Source organism: Pseudopodoces humilis, chromosome 16 (genome assembly GCF_049639895.1).
Source record: "Pseudopodoces humilis isolate 2021_Gansu_Grassland_sample_001 chromosome 16, ASM4963989v1, whole genome shotgun sequence".
Classification (NCBI taxonomy): domain Eukaryota; kingdom Metazoa; phylum Chordata; class Aves; order Passeriformes; family Paridae; genus Pseudopodoces; species Pseudopodoces humilis.
Genome location: NC_142215.1, coordinates 19,182,633 through 19,197,490, shown reverse-complemented (window position 1 = coordinate 19,197,490; position 14,858 = coordinate 19,182,633). Strand labels below are relative to the sequence as shown.

General features: G+C 45.3%; 1 protein-coding gene across 4 annotated transcripts in view; it reads left to right on the top strand.

Moving 5' to 3' along the window:
• The window catches only part of BBS4 (Bardet-Biedl syndrome 4), a 34,381-nt gene that overhangs the window by 12,323 nt on the left and 7,200 nt on the right, over positions 1–14,858 (top strand). For 2 of the 4 annotated variants that reach the window (XM_005521715.3, XM_014251235.2), the window contains 9 exons: positions 3,083–3,162; positions 5,805–5,868; positions 6,579–6,690; positions 7,241–7,313; positions 8,795–8,848; positions 10,196–10,323; positions 11,784–11,838; positions 13,227–13,295; positions 14,651–14,803. In XM_005521715.3, the coding sequence (XP_005521772.2) occupies positions 3,083–3,162; positions 5,805–5,868; positions 6,579–6,690; positions 7,241–7,313; positions 8,795–8,848; positions 10,196–10,323; positions 11,784–11,838; positions 13,227–13,295; positions 14,651–14,803 (788 nt within the window). The remainder of the gene's footprint in view (positions 1–3,082; positions 3,163–5,804; positions 5,869–6,578; positions 6,691–7,240; positions 7,314–8,794; positions 8,849–10,195; positions 10,324–11,783; positions 11,839–13,226; positions 13,296–14,650; positions 14,804–14,858) is intronic. The other 2 variants (XM_014251236.2, XM_088062990.1) reach the window with 1 other exon arrangement.

Genomic DNA, 14,858 nt, shown 5'->3' with positions numbered 1-14,858 from the left:
CCATTAATTCTTTCTGCATCTGAATAGAGCACAGAGCCTGGTAATAATCCTTTACTTCCCACAGCGATTTTTGGGGGGATCAGATATGTTCCTGTGTCAAATTTAATCATGAATTTAGACATAGATTTTGAAAAATGTCAGAATTGTTTGCCTGCTTTCAATTTGCTGGTCTTAGGGAGAAAGAAGAAGAAAAAAAAAGTGATTTGTATCTCCTCAGTCAGCCTTGTTGCTATTTCCAAATGGCTTTTAGGAGCATAAAATCTCCCTCCCTGCGTTTTCCCAGTCAGAGTTACCTTAGCTCAGTGTATCAGAGCTGGTTTATCTGCAGATGTGAACCATGCTCACTCCTGGGGCTCACGGTGGCTTTTGATTTCTCCATTTTCTCTCCAGCCCAGCTCTTTTAGGCAACTCCTTGGGTTTTTCCCCTTTCCCTTTTCAGCCTGATGCTCTGCTCAGCCCTCAGTCTGATGTTTAGCGTTTCTTCCTTCCCATCCCTGTTCCCAGCAGGTGTTTCCATGGTGTGGGAGTGGAGTATAACATCCTTCTTGTCTCGTAAGTGTGAAAAAGCTTTTTCCTTCAGGAATTAAACAATCAATCCTCCATCCCCTCTCTGGCGTACTGGTGTCTTATCTTAAACCACAACATTGGTGTATATTTTAACCTTTAATGGTACTTTTTCTTTTTACCCTCACAGTAATGTGTGAACAGATGGTTGGAGACCTGGTGGGGTGTGTCTGGAGATCTTTTGGTTATTCCCTGTGTCAGACAGCTGCAGGATTTTCTAATTTGAGGCTGTTTTAATAGGCACAAAATGGTGAAGGATATTTCAGTTCTGACTGTTTGTGGAATGTTGACGGGCACACAGAGTTTGCAATGTCTGTCCTTAAATCCATACTTAAAAAAGAAGGTGGGAATTGCCCAGGTATGTCAGGTTTGGTGTTTTATATCAGATAGTGGCACCAGGAGATGCCAGGCAGGAAGGGCACACAAATCCAGCTGCTTTTATAGAATCCCAGACTGGTTTGGGTTGGAAGGAACCTCAAAGCCCATCCAGTTCTACCGCTTGCCATGGGCAGGGACACCTTCCACTGGAACAGGGTGCTCCAAACCCTTTCCAGCCTGGCCTTGGACACTTCCAGGGATGGGGGAGAGCATTTCCAGCATCCCTAAGTGCTGTGTTTCTGTCACACCCTGGCACTGGTAATAACCTGCACAGGGAAGTAATTACAGAGTGTCAATGAATTTAGGTAGCCCGTGAATGGGCTTCACATGTGGAATAGTGAGGTTTAAATCCATTTGTGGCTATTTAGGCAGCCTCTTGACTCTTCCCTTTATCCTTTACTCTAAGAAGGACAAATAGGAAGCATAAAGCCATCAGAAATCAATTAATCTGATCTGGGAACACGCTTATTAAAATGCCTTACTTACAAAGATCCAGATACTCCACAGCAGAGCAGAATTCGGGAACATTTGGATCCCTGATCTGCATTTCTGTAAGCTTAGCCTGTTTGCATTACTCTTTTGTTTGGATTACTTCTTTGTTTGGATTACTCTTTTGTGTGTTTGGATTACTTTTTTGTTTGGACTTCGAGCTTTCTATTTGTTTTAGGGTAGTTGAACCTTCTTTAGAAGGTGTTTGACCTTAAATTGCTAGTGTGCACATTTAATTCTCAGCTCTAATGTAAATCTAGGTGGATATTCTGGAATTTAAGAAAGAAAAACCAAGAAAATGAGAATGGCTTTGTGAAATGTTTTCTAAATTCAACAGCTGAAGGATGTTGGATTTAAGAATTCACAGTGAAACTGGACTTGATATGGGTTGTGGGGGAGAGCCTGGTGTGCTTCAGAGGTGATTAAAGCTCAGCCATTCCAAAATATAATTACACTTGGCACCTGCCTCCTGTGATCCAGCCCTTCCCCTGCAGAGCTTCTTCTTCCTCGCCTCTGATGGCAGAGTGGCCCAGGGGCTCCCCAGTCACCCCCTGTGCTCTGTGCTGCTGGAGCTGAGCCAGCTGTGCAGGGCTGGCTGTGCCCCAAAGGGCTGCATGGAGAAGGAAGGTGTCCCTGTGCCGTGTCCCCCAGCTCTGCCCCAGCCCTCTCCTGGCTTTGCCTCTGCGCTCGTGTCACACTACTGACTCACAAACACGGAGCTTTTGGGCCAGTTGCTATGGTTACCCCTCGGAATGGAGACTCCAGTCCTAGGCAATACATTCCCAGCCTTAATGAAATGCACAGCAGTGTGTTCAACTTGTAAACCCGAAGTGGATATCGCTAAGCAACATCCATCCGTGATTTGCCATAATTACTGCCGCAAGCTCCGCACCATTGAAATGCTGGAGCGCAAGGCTTCCTCCTCCACTGCATCAAATGTTTTTCTGCAGTAGCTTTGCAGTCTCTCAGACCTGTGATGTTTCATAGTCCCTTCACAGTTTCAAAGAACTAAGTTTGACCTCTTTAAATTATTCACACCTACTCAGACCCCATCTCTCCAATCTCCTTCTGTGCGTATCGCCCGTTTCCTGCTCATTTGGTCCCAGAAAATTATCTTAAAAACCTTCCATTCTTTTGCCCTAGATTCAAAATGTGAATCTAACTCATTTCCTCCAAGCTGCTTCTTGTGTATTTGAAAAGATCCAATTTCTCCAAGCAGTGTTGGTGTTGAATTAAAATGTGTGTGTGGAGCTGTTTACTCCAGGATCTGCTCCAGGAGGAGCCGATGCCTCAAGTCTTCTAGAATCCCAGACTGGTTTGAATTGTAAGGGACCTTAAAACCCATCTTGTTCCAACTCCCTGCCATGGGCAGGAATGCCTTCCAGTAGACCAGGTGGCAGTTTTCTGCTTAGAGCTTTTATTTAGTGTCTATCCTGAACAAGGTGTTTTATCCACCAGTTTGAGAAGTAGAATTAAACCAGACCCTGGTTAGAAGCCCACACTCCAGCCTTCAAGTCAAAACATTAATTTCAGTTGCAGTTCCTGAATTACTTGCCTTGTGCAGGCAGTTGAGGTGGTTGGGAATATCTCTCCCAGATTCTCTGCTGCTCAGTCTGATTCCTTGTGTTCTGTGAATATTTTCTATGTACAGCACCGGAGCTGCCAGTCCTAGAGAGGAGGAACTGGTTAATTTATCTGCTCTACGTCCGCAGAGACTACGAGGAGTGTAAGGTAAGAGCTGCCTCCAGAATGTGGGAATTATTTTACTGATGTCATAAAAACCAGTTTTCTTGATGGTTTCCAAACCACCTTTTTCCTGGCTTCTTTTGGAATAAGGGAACCAAGAAAAAACACAAGTAAAATGACTTCAGTGTTCTCCAATCCTTGGCTACCTTCAGGATCTGAGGGTGCAGCTCTTTGGAGCTCTGTGTGAGCTCAGGATGTTACTGGGAGGAGAAAAGTGGAAAGAACTGCAAACCTCTGTTGTTCCAAGTGATGGATAGGGGTTTCCAACCTGATATTAACACAGTTCCACAGTGCAAATTTCTCAATGGTGCTACAGAGATGCTATGAAAACACATCAGTTGAGGGGAGCATTACTGCCAAGTGTAAATGAAAACTATCCTGGTTACTCTTGAGCAAAATTCTTTCATTTTACATATGATCCGTGGCACACTCTAATTCGTCTTGGGCTTGGTGAGTAGTTTGGAACTGGTTGTTTGGGATTATAATGGTAAGTGGGCTAAGGAAATGGCAAATTATTATTTAATGGTGTGTTTTCCTGATAAAATGAATACAAGAAGATGATGCACCCATGGGCAGGAGGAGGGGACAAGAGTTGCCATTCTGATTCTGGCATGTGCAGCAAAGATCTGAAAAGGCTTTTTTGGCTTCTGAAACACAGAACAGGTTGGTCAGGACTTGCTTCAGCTGGAGAGGTCCTGGCAGTGCTTAGGAAGCAGGAAGGCTGGAGAAATTTAATTTAGCTCTTAATTAACAGAGCCAGGGAGTTGTATTACAGTAATTTCCTCTCAGATCTTGGTTTGCATAGATAGAAACACAAGTTGGGCTAACCCTCAAAGCAGAAAATTGATTCCCTTTTTTGTTGTCTGATTGGAGTTTCTTGGTATGATTCTGTGTGTTGATTGTTTCTGTGATGGGATGTGGAATCACAAAGTACAGAAAAAAAAATATGTGCTGCTTAGGAAATCAGAGAAAATAACAAGTGGATGATATGAGGGCAACACTGACGTCTCCATGTCTTTATCAGTCATGGAAGCACGGAAATAGCAGGGGAAAATTGAAAGAAGACAGCTAATAAATACTCCTCTGCTTGCCAGGCCAGCTTTCATTTTCCTCAGAGCTCACAAAGCAGTGTTTTTGCAGTAAAACTGGAAGATTCTAGGACAGTTTGGACATTGTTAAAATCCATTAGTTTAGTCTCAGTAAGAAACGAGTGACCTGTTGTGTTAATTAATTTTGGTCTTTCCTGCTCAGTGCTTTGAATGTTCCCTCTCTAACACAGTTTTAAAATCTCCCATAGTTTTCAATGAAGTAAAAGGCCATTAAAAGCTTTTATTTACTGACATCAACTCCCCAGAGTGAGGGCATTAAAGTGGTTTTGACCCTTTCAGTGCCTCTTGAGCAAAGTGCCAGGCAGACATCCCCGAGTCTGCAGCTGCAGCATCCCCTGGCATGACAGAGACTGGTTGGTCTCCTGCCAGTTGTCTAAATTCTGTCATCAGCACCTTAAATAAACCTGGGGGGGAAAAAATCTGGGATTAGAGATCATATTCCTCAGCTGAGGGCCTTTTGCTGTGGGACTTTGTAGGGTTTATAGAATTAATCAGATTTCTCTAAAAGATAGCTCTCTATTGCCCTCTCTTGCTCTGAGAATCTGGGTTTATGTAGATGGAACAATCCAGAGTATCCGAATTGAGGACATGTTGCTTATTTCTGAGTAAAATGGTTTATAATCATGCACTTTGTAAAGAGTTACATTGATAAATTAGCAGGAACAGGTGAGGGAAGAGCAGCTTAGGCCTGTTCTTCCTTTTCTTTCCTCTCTTCATGAGTGAGGATTGTCAATAAGAACTTTCCTTTTTCTCAGTAGTAACTGCTCAGTTAATATCTTCTCAAGAATAACTTTCTCCAATAATAGTTTTCCTCCCACGTGCTGTATTTGAGGTTCAGTTTTCAGGTCCTTCACTTCTGTTCCTCTCGGAGGCAGGGGATGCTGGTACTGACCACACACATGTGAAATGCCAGATGAGCAACACGTTACTGCTCACCCAGAAATTCTTCTTACCCCTCTGTATCTCTTCCACTTCTGGCAGAAGAGGAGTCTCAGAGCAGAAATTATGCTCTTGATTCCAATCCAGGGTGTTCATCCCCCCAAAGGTGGGACCAGTTTGACTGTGGAATATATCCAAGCTGCAGCTACCCCACCCCAAACTGGGAGCTGCATGGATGCAGCCAGCAAGAATTTACATTTTCATCAGGCTTTTCTCCCTGTTCACTCTTCGTTTGTTCTTCTGGCTTTCATTGACTCCGCTGCAGTTGCTCAAGTTCAATTTATTTCTTCACAAAGGGCCTGGAGTAGATACCCTTATCAGCAGAGGATGCTTTCAGAGATGCCTCCTGGCGTTTTCCCCAGGTAGTATCTAATTATCTTTGAGAATAGGAATGAACAGAGGAATACTAAAAGGGCCACAGTGTTCCTGGCACAGAGCTCTGTCGTGTGCACTTTGTGGTTGTCCCAGTCATGGTCCAGTGCCCTTGTTGGAGGTGGGGTTGTAGTTTTTGTAACTGGAACCCAGTCTCTGGAATCAGCTTTGTTAAAATGATGTGAGTTTACAATTTTGTCCTTCCAGGCTGTCATCAAAGAGCAGCTCCAGGAGTCCCAAGGGCTCTGTGAATATGCTGTCTATGTTCAAGGTATGTCTGAAAATCTTTTTGCTAAAGCAGGTCACCCCTGCTTTGAGATACAGAGAACAAGACAGGGGATAGGTGAGGGAAACAGAATTGTTATGTCAAAAGTACATTTTTTCCCTCTGCTTGCTCCACTTAGTTTTGAAGTTTGGGATTTTCACATGAAATGGGCAGATTAAATGTCCTGTTTTCTCTGTATTTGTCATCTTTGGGTTACGGGCTCCTGGCCTTCAGTGTGTTGGAGTGTGTTTGATCCTGTTACAGGTGCATGTTTTCTGTTCCTTACAGTTTTCTGTTCCAGGTGATCATTTTCTCACTCCTTGCTCTAAGGATGGTATTCCTCTTCCTGCCCTGCCCTCTGACCCCTGAAAAATGTCTCCCAAAATGTGGCATTCCAATTCCAAGTGCCATGGTGGGGAACAGTGGAGATTTACTGGCAGGGACATACTGCAGCCTGGAGAGGCTGGGGAGGGGAGAAATCCAGACTGCATCTGTAGAAGCAACTGCCCAAGGTTTAAAGCTTTTGTTCTGACCCCTGGATTTCTCCAGGCACTCAGAGTCCTGCCCTCAGACACAAACTGCTGGTGCTGCAGAGGGGGAGGCAGCAGAGGAGTATTGATGTGATATATCTGTACTCCTCTTTCTTTCCTTGCTGTCAGAGGCACGTTTTTCCTACTGAGAATGGATTCATTTGCCTGCTGTATGTTGTCTTACAGCTTTGATATTTCGCTTGGAGGGCAAAATTCAAGAATCTCTTGAACTTTTCCAGACATGTTCCATTCTGAACCCTCGAAGCGCTGACAACCTCAAGCAGGTGGCACGATCCCTGTGAGTGGTGTCTTATTTGTTATTTCTCTTGCATGTGCCACCCAGGACCTTCCATGCTTTGTTTTTCTCTTAGGCTGCTTAATTCCAGACATGTTTCCTCCTTATCAACGCTTGGCTTGGCTTCCAGAAGCGTAGGCTGCTCTTTAAGCAGAATCTCTGTTATCTGCCTGGTTGCTGTGTTTTCTTTTTCTTTGGGCTTCAGGCAGAAAGGTGATACTGATTTCAAGTCCAGAGCTACAGGTGCTGACCTGAGCTGGGCAGACTTGCCCTACAGACCCTTTTGTGTTGCTGAGTGTTGTGTTAGAGCACCTGTCTCTTTCCTTGGAGACAAAAGCAGGCTGCAGAGCCTGGGCATTCATTCCTTACATCCCCAGTAGTGTCAGGATGGATGACCTCGGTCCTGAGAGGGAGCAGTGCTGAGACTGTAAACTTTTCCTGCAGATCTCAGGAGATGCAGCAAACAGGATCATTTCTCACTGGCAAAGGTGACAGTGGGTGCACAGCAGGGTCTGAAAACAAGAAAGACATAACAATTGCAATCCTTTTGCAGGTTTCTCCTGGGGAAGCATAAGGCAGCCATTGAAGTGTACAATGAAGCAGCAAAACTCGACGAGAAGGACTGGGTGAGTGTTCAGGGAGCTGCAGATCTTTGTAATAGCTGCAAACTTGTCCCAAGACAAGGTGAGCTCACATTGCCTGTGATCTGAGCCTGGTTTGGATCACAGGAGCCAAATCCCACGCCTTGAGGCAAATCCCTGGCTTGGGGCACAGAGGATTGATTGAGCAACAGATCCAATGGCAAGGATCAGTTTTAACATAACCACATCTGTACTTTAAGGGAAGTATGGGGAGAGTTTGGAAACCTCAGTTATTAAAACTTGCTTGAGTAATTGGGAAAGCTTTTGTAATGCAAAACATAACTGAAAATACAGGAGCAGTGATTAAATTAGCTCTTCTGTATAAAAAGACAAAAAGAGAGAAAGAGCATTGCAAAAGGAAAGGTGTGAGAGAATGACTGAGGCCATGCCTTGCAGCCTTCTGCAGGTGCCTGTTTTGCCTGCAGAAGTGTTTCTAAGTAGGCTTGCAGTGTGTGAGCTCATTCCTTTGTTTCTCAGTACATCTAAAATTCAGGATACGAGGACAGCTTTGGTGTTATTCACATTACCCTGTGCCAGACAACTCAGAAACCTTTTGTATCACAAGTCTTTTTTCCACCTGCATTTCCAGTGCTTGGCATGCCTGTAACCCTATTTACAGCCCAGCAGGCAGATGCCAGTGGGTATTTTGATTAGTTATTCCCCATTCCTGGCACAGCACTGGAAGCAGAATCAGGCTGTGCTCTTCCCTCATTTTACAATCCACAGCAACCTGGGTTCAGCACTGGTTCAGTTCTGCACAGCTGGAGAGGCTGTGTGGAGGAAAACAGGTTAATGGGGAAGTAAAAGAGTTTCCTATGAAATGTCAAGGCTGTCTAAGCTGATAAATCAGTGAAATGCTCGGCAGAATAAAATAAGGAATTGGGAGGACCTTGCTTTTCAGGGATGTGCTGGGGTGGGGAAGGTGCCTTGTGTGTGAGGAGTTAGGGGCACAGATACTCCCTACAGTGTCAGCAGAGTGTTTAGGATCCTTAAGGGATCTTCCTACCCTGTGCAAAATAGTTTAGGAGGCCAGAGGGATATCGTGCTCAAGCTGTGTTTTGGAAAATTAGGCACATCTTCCAGTTTTGTCCAGCTGGGTTGGACACTGCATATCCTAGTGATGTACAGCCAGACTGAGTCACCCTTGAGGGCAGAAAGTTTTAGACCTTGATGAAGGAACCAGTCTGTGCTCCTTGTTCTCTGAAGAGGGTATCCCTGAACTCTCAAAAGAGATTTGTCATTTCTGTGGTTTTTGTCTCAGTGGACTGTAATGTTCTGTGTACAACCCCACTTAAGTTCTGTAGGTGCCTGAAATAACTGGAATTTATAGGTTTATTTGCTCAACAAAGCAAGAAGGGTATGGGCAGTAACAGGGCTCTCCTGCTCCAGGTCAGTGTTGTCAGATTTTTATTTCATACCTTGTGCTGATTTGGTTTTTTGGTTGTTTTTTTTTTTTTTTCATGCAGGAGATCAGCCACAACCTGGGTGTATGCTACATGTACCTGAAACACTTCAACAAGGTAATGTCAGTGGGAAGAATCCCAGAAATTTCACTGTCTTTGGTAGCTTGAAATGGATCATTTGCAGCAAGAGGTTCCAAGAAAGTTTTTTGCTTCAGTGTTTTGTTTCTGGGAGCAAAGGTTTGTGAGCTCTGTTTCCATTTGTGTGTTGAATTACTTTGAGTCAGCTGTAAGTCAGTGATGTTGTATAAAGGGAGATCAGCCTGTGGCAGGGCCGGAGGCTTTTTCTGAAATCTAAGATTTTTCAGAGAACATTTCTAATTTTAAAGGGATGTTTGAGAAACGTCAAACTAGACAGAAAATGGGCTGTGCTCCAATAAGAGCTGCTTCTGTGTCTGAGCCCTTTAAAGCCAGACCCAGGAACACTGCTGGCTTTGTAAGAGCAGCAGTCTTGAAGCATGAGAAGGGTGATGGTAGAACCCCAAACCACTTCCCCAGCTCAGACTGCTGCACCTCATGCAGAGACCTCCTGAAGGAAACCTCAGCTGCTTGGCTCTGGCAGGATTCAGAGGGAAAGAGTTAGGTGAATGTTTGCTGGAGGTGCAGCAGGTCCTTTTTTCCTCCATGGGAAGGATTTGTTCCTGTGTCTGAAGCTCCTTTTGAACTACACCTGGAGTTAGTAAAGGAGTTTTGGAAGTTGAAATGCAGTTTTGTTCCCGGGTCTGAGCATGCCATTCCCAATTCCTCACTTAACCATCCCTTGAGTGCTGGTGGTGAGCACTGAGCTGTCTGATGCAGCTACTCAAGGGAAAAACCAGCATTTAGACCTTTTTTGTTCCCAGTTTGGCCCTCCCCGCTGCTCTTGCTAGCGGGGTGCTGTGGCCCTTGCAGCAAACCCCAGCTGTGCTCCCTGTTCAAGGCATCCCTGTGAAAAAACAGCCTCTGGAGTGTGGGCTCACACTTGGGATTTGTTGTCTGCACTAACACCTTCCAGACTGAGACCTGCTCACACCTCCACTGAGATTTTCACTTCCTCGCTGCTGGAATAAGCATTTTAAGGAAGAATAAGCTGCATAGTATCAGTTCACCCAACAAATCCAGAGCATCCCTCAAGCCCAAACAAACGCAAATCCAGGAGCCAGACCCGTGCTCATCTCCTCCTTGGGAGGTCATTGCCTCTTGCTTGGCTTGAAGGTGCTGCCTTTTACTGCACCCAAAAGCAGGTGACTGCTGGTGCAGAGCTTGTTCCAAGGATTAGCTGGGCTGGGGTTTGTGTTCTCCAGGTGCAGGGGGTGTTTGATGGCTGTCCTCCTTCCCTGGCTGTTGGGGATTACTCATGGGCTGTTGCTTTGCTGATGGCTCTGTAATCATTTAGTATTTTTTTATTTGCTGTGGTTGTGTTTCTAGGCACGGGACCAGCTCAACAATGCCCTGGAGCTCAACAGACACGATCTGACCTACATGATGCTGGGCAAAATTCACCTCTTGGAGGGGGAGATGGATAAAGCTATTGAAGTATATAAGAAAGCTGTAGAGTAAGAAACATCCCTTTTTTCCATCTGCCCATTCCCATCCTATGCCAGGAGAAAATTGATTGGTGTCCCAGATCTGAATTGAGGCCGTGATTAAAAAGCTAATGGTAATTACGGGGGCTCTGAGCAAAGCTGGCACTTCCAAGCACTTCAGCTGTCTCTGCTCCTGCTGACAGAGTGGCAGGGAGGAAGGGAGCTGTTGGAAGGGCTGCCAGAAAAAAAGTGGAATAACAAACGGATGGAGATGCCTGAGAGCAGAGTGATCCAAAACTGACTTCATCCATCCCAAAGGTTTATCTCTCAAAACAGTGTAACCCTGACTGTCCATCCAAAATCCCTGGCTGGATGTCACTTGCTGCTTCCCCTCAGAGCAGTTTGGGGCTGAGGGAGATGTGCTGGTGCACAGGGAGTTTCTCCCACCCCATCACTGCTCTGCAGTGCCCACCTATCCTTGTTGTAGGGCATTCCCAAGCATTGCCAGTGCTTTCAAGTGTAGCTTTGCCTTGGAGGCCAGCACTAGAAAGAGGATCAGGAGTGTGTTGGGAGCCACAGGCATATCAGTGTAGTGTTTCCTTCCATGTCTGCCCTCTCAGCTGCCTGGTGGTGGGTGGGGTTGGGCAGACATTTGACTAATCTGGAATGTTTTTTACGTAAATAATCCTTGCTAAGCGTCTTACCAGGTTTATATTCTTATCCTGGTGCTCCCCTGCCCTCCTTTCTTCTTCATTCCTGTTTATTCCTGGGGTTTTTTTCTCATTTGTCTTGCTGTTTCCAGCTCCAGGACAGTCTGTTATTCCATGTTTCTATTCCACCAGGCACAGGTGGTTTTGTTCTGGTTGAAGTTTAGAGGTGCCAGTGTGAATGTGTAGACCAGATTTTTTTAAGTGTTGGTAGCAGGGAATTAAAAACTGACTCCTGTTGAGGTGAGTGAGACCACAAATTGTGTCTCTCTCTGCTTTGTCCTTTTTTTTGTTGTGGGTTCCATCCTATTTATTGGCAATCTTTTTAAAAGGTGAATTAAAATTCTGATGAGGAGTGTGTAGGATCCATCAGAAACACTGAGGATTGCCTGTCCTACATGGCCCAAGAGGCTTAGGATGGATGGATTTACAGGGTGGTTTATGAGAGATGATGGAAAATCTCATTTTGTATTTCCAGGTCACTGATTCAGACTCACTTTGAAGCTTAACAAAACCACATTATCTTATTATCTGTCCAGATCTATTTCACATAGCCTTGTGCCTTCCCACTGATACCCAGGAGATGTTTGGGAAGCTGAGGTGTGATGTTATTCAGAGGAAATCGCCCTGATGGCAGTTGTTCTAATATTTGTTTTTAATAATAACAGTTTCATTTCCTGGATTGATACAACAGCAATGTAGAATCAGAATTCCATCTTCTATTTTTACCCTGTTCTAGAAGGGCTGAAAAGCAAACCCAGCCCTTTGGCTTTTGTGTTCCAGGTTTTCTCCAGAAAACACAGACCTCCTCACAGCCCTGGGCCTACTCTACCTGCAGGTACTAAATGCTGTTACTGTTACAAAAACTTAATTATTTTCAATATAACCATGTTGGGTTTTTTATAGAGTTAATTTCTGTCCACCTTCCCATTGCTTGCACATGCTTCTCTACAAACTGAATTGAACAGGACAGAACTTGCTTTTCTGTATCTTCTCATTGCTGCTAAAAGCAAGCTGATTCCCTGGACCAGAGCCAGAGCAGGAATTCTGTTTGGCAACCGCCCTAACTCTGTCATCCTCCAAGTATAACAAAACATATAACAAAACAAGTCATTACTTTGTTTCTGCAGTAGGAGTCTTGCAAGTTATCCTGAAAAAGCAGCCATGAAATTGTGAGTGTTAATGCACCATAAAAGAAAATCAGAATCAATTTAAATAACAAAGGTGTGCTTATCCTTGTGTCTGTGAAATGGATGGGAAGGGCTGGATTATTCCAGAAGCTGGCTTCCCAAAGAGTGAGCAAGCAGAGAAGAATAGGCAGCAGTGCCTGAAAGGAGGAGGAGGCCCCAGAGCTGCTCCCAGGGCTGGAGCCCCTCTGGAGCCAGGCTGGGAGAGCTGGGGGTGCTCACCTGGAGAGGAGAAGGCTCCAGGGAGAGCTCAGAGCCCCTGCCAGGGCCTGAAGGGGCTCCAGGAGAGCTGGGGAGGGAACGGGGACAAGGAATGGAATGACAGGACACAGGGAATGGCTCCCAGTGCCAGAGGGCAGGGATGGATGGGATATTGGGAAGGAATTGTTCCCTGTGAGGGAGGTGAGGCCTCACAGGCTGTGGCTGCCCCTGGATCCCTGGAAATGTCCAGGTTGGGTGGGGCTTGGAGCACCCTGGGCTGGTGGAAGGTGTCCCTGCCCACAGCAGGGGTGGAATGAGATGAGATTTAGGTGAATTCAGTTGAAACCACAGAATCACAGGATGGCTTGGAAGGGACCTGACAGCTTATCTGGTTCCAGTCTCTAGGATTTAAGTGATTCCAAGCTCTCACATGCTCATATATGCCCACTAACACCTCCAGTCCATGAGAAGACAAGGGAAGGGAAGTCACCTGAACAGAAGAGCCCTGGGGAGTGAGGAATTTGGGATGAGGCAATTGGGGATGTGCAGAGTAGCAGTTTGTAGCCTGTTTTCTGGGATAGAGAAAGGAGCACAGACCTGTAAACCCAGAGCTCACTTGTAGTTGGGTCAGAAGAGGGAATCCAGCCAAGTCAAGTGCTTAGAATCTGTTCTGTGAATTATCCAGCATGAACATGTGTGTAACGGGAGCACTGTAAAACTTACTTTTCTCACTATATAACTGAACCAGAAATTCTGGGGCCCACAAACCCTGTATTCTCCTTCTTAACTCCCCTTATTCCTGAATTTCTGATGCTTTCTTCTGTACTTCTTTTCTCAGACTGGGGATTACCAGAAGGCTTTTGAACACCTTGGCAATGTGCTTACCTACGATCCTGGCAACTACAAGGTATGGTGAGGAGTGGAAATGAAACAGCTGAACCATGAGGGGACACCTCCTAAAGCTAAATTCCACTGTCAGAGCTCTGCAATCTGCTTCTTGGGCCTGGAGAGGCTGGAAACGATCCTGGCCAAAGAGCTTTGTGGGAAATACATTTCTGGGATGTTTCCCTGGGTAGGGAGTTGGATGTGTGTGAAGGTAGAGAAAGGGAAGGAGGCAGAACGTAGGATGTTAAATTGATCCCTTTGGTTTTTAATCTGAAGTTGCACCAAAGCCAGGTGGAATTTACTTTAGAAGGAATATCTTATGGATTTTAAAAATCCCGGAAGAACTGTGCCAGGTCCCTTGTGATCCAAGTGATAGTGCATTTTATTATTCTCCCATCTGCTGATACCTTGTGCTTCCAGCTGCTGTGTACATTTCCTTGGCTCTGGCCTGGAAAGCTGAGCTTGGCATCTAGGTTTCATTCCTCATTGTGGAGCTGCTTCCCTTTTTAGGGCTGTTACTTCATTTCTCTCCCTTATTTTTCCCTTTTAGCAGTGCAGAGCATTGAAATGTGTGGTTGACAAACATGAGTTGTTGTGAAAACACCTTTACACTTACGAATTTTACTTGTCACTGTGAAATCTTAGAAAGGCCTTAACTAGTGTGGTTTAAATACAGTATGTTGTACTCACTTCCTTTTTTTTCTTCCCCATGCATATTCCCATTAATTTGCAGTATCAGCCAGTCAGTGTGAACTAGGAGAGCTTTGCTGCATGTCTTGCTTGAGTACATTTTACACCCCACTTATCTTGCACCAGAACTATTCCTGTCTGTGCTTGGTTGTAAAACGATTCTATTCGTGCATAGATCTTTTCAGAGCCTCAGACTCTTAAGAAGTACTTCTGTCACCCTAAAAAGTACCCTAAACAATGTCATGTTTGCAGTGTCATGTTGTAATACTTATGGACTCGTAGACTCACAGAATGGTTTGATTTGAAAGGGACCTTAAAGCCCATCCTGTTCCACCCACTGCCATGGGCAGGGACACCTTCCACTACCCCAGGCCCCATCAGCATGGCCTGGGACACTTGAGGGATGGGGCAGCCACAGCTGCTTTGGGCAAACTCATTTCTGAGACAGTTATGATTAAAATAGTGCAGGAAGAAGCAGACTCAGGTTTGTTCTTCACCCTTTGTTCTGCTCTGTGGTGGGAGATTCCAGAGTCCCCATCTGCTCCCACTGTCGGGCTTGGCAGTCCTTAGAAGTGAAATGGTTGTTCCTGATTAAACTAAATAGTTTTAGTTTAATCATTTTGTCCTCTCGTGTTCTTGCTGTTGTCACAGTGATCTGTGAGTGGGTCACTGTTGTCTTGTCCCCAGGCCACCCTGGCTGCTGGCAGCATGATGCAGGTGCATGGGGATTTCGATGTTGCCCTCTCCAAGTACAAGGTGGTAGCCAGCAGTGTTCCTGAGAGCCCCCCTCTCTGGAACAACATCGGCATGTGCTTCTTTGGGAAGAAGAAATACGTGGCAGTAAGTATCCAGTTTCCATTTTTTTCTCCCATTTGCATCCAGTTTCATGCAAGCA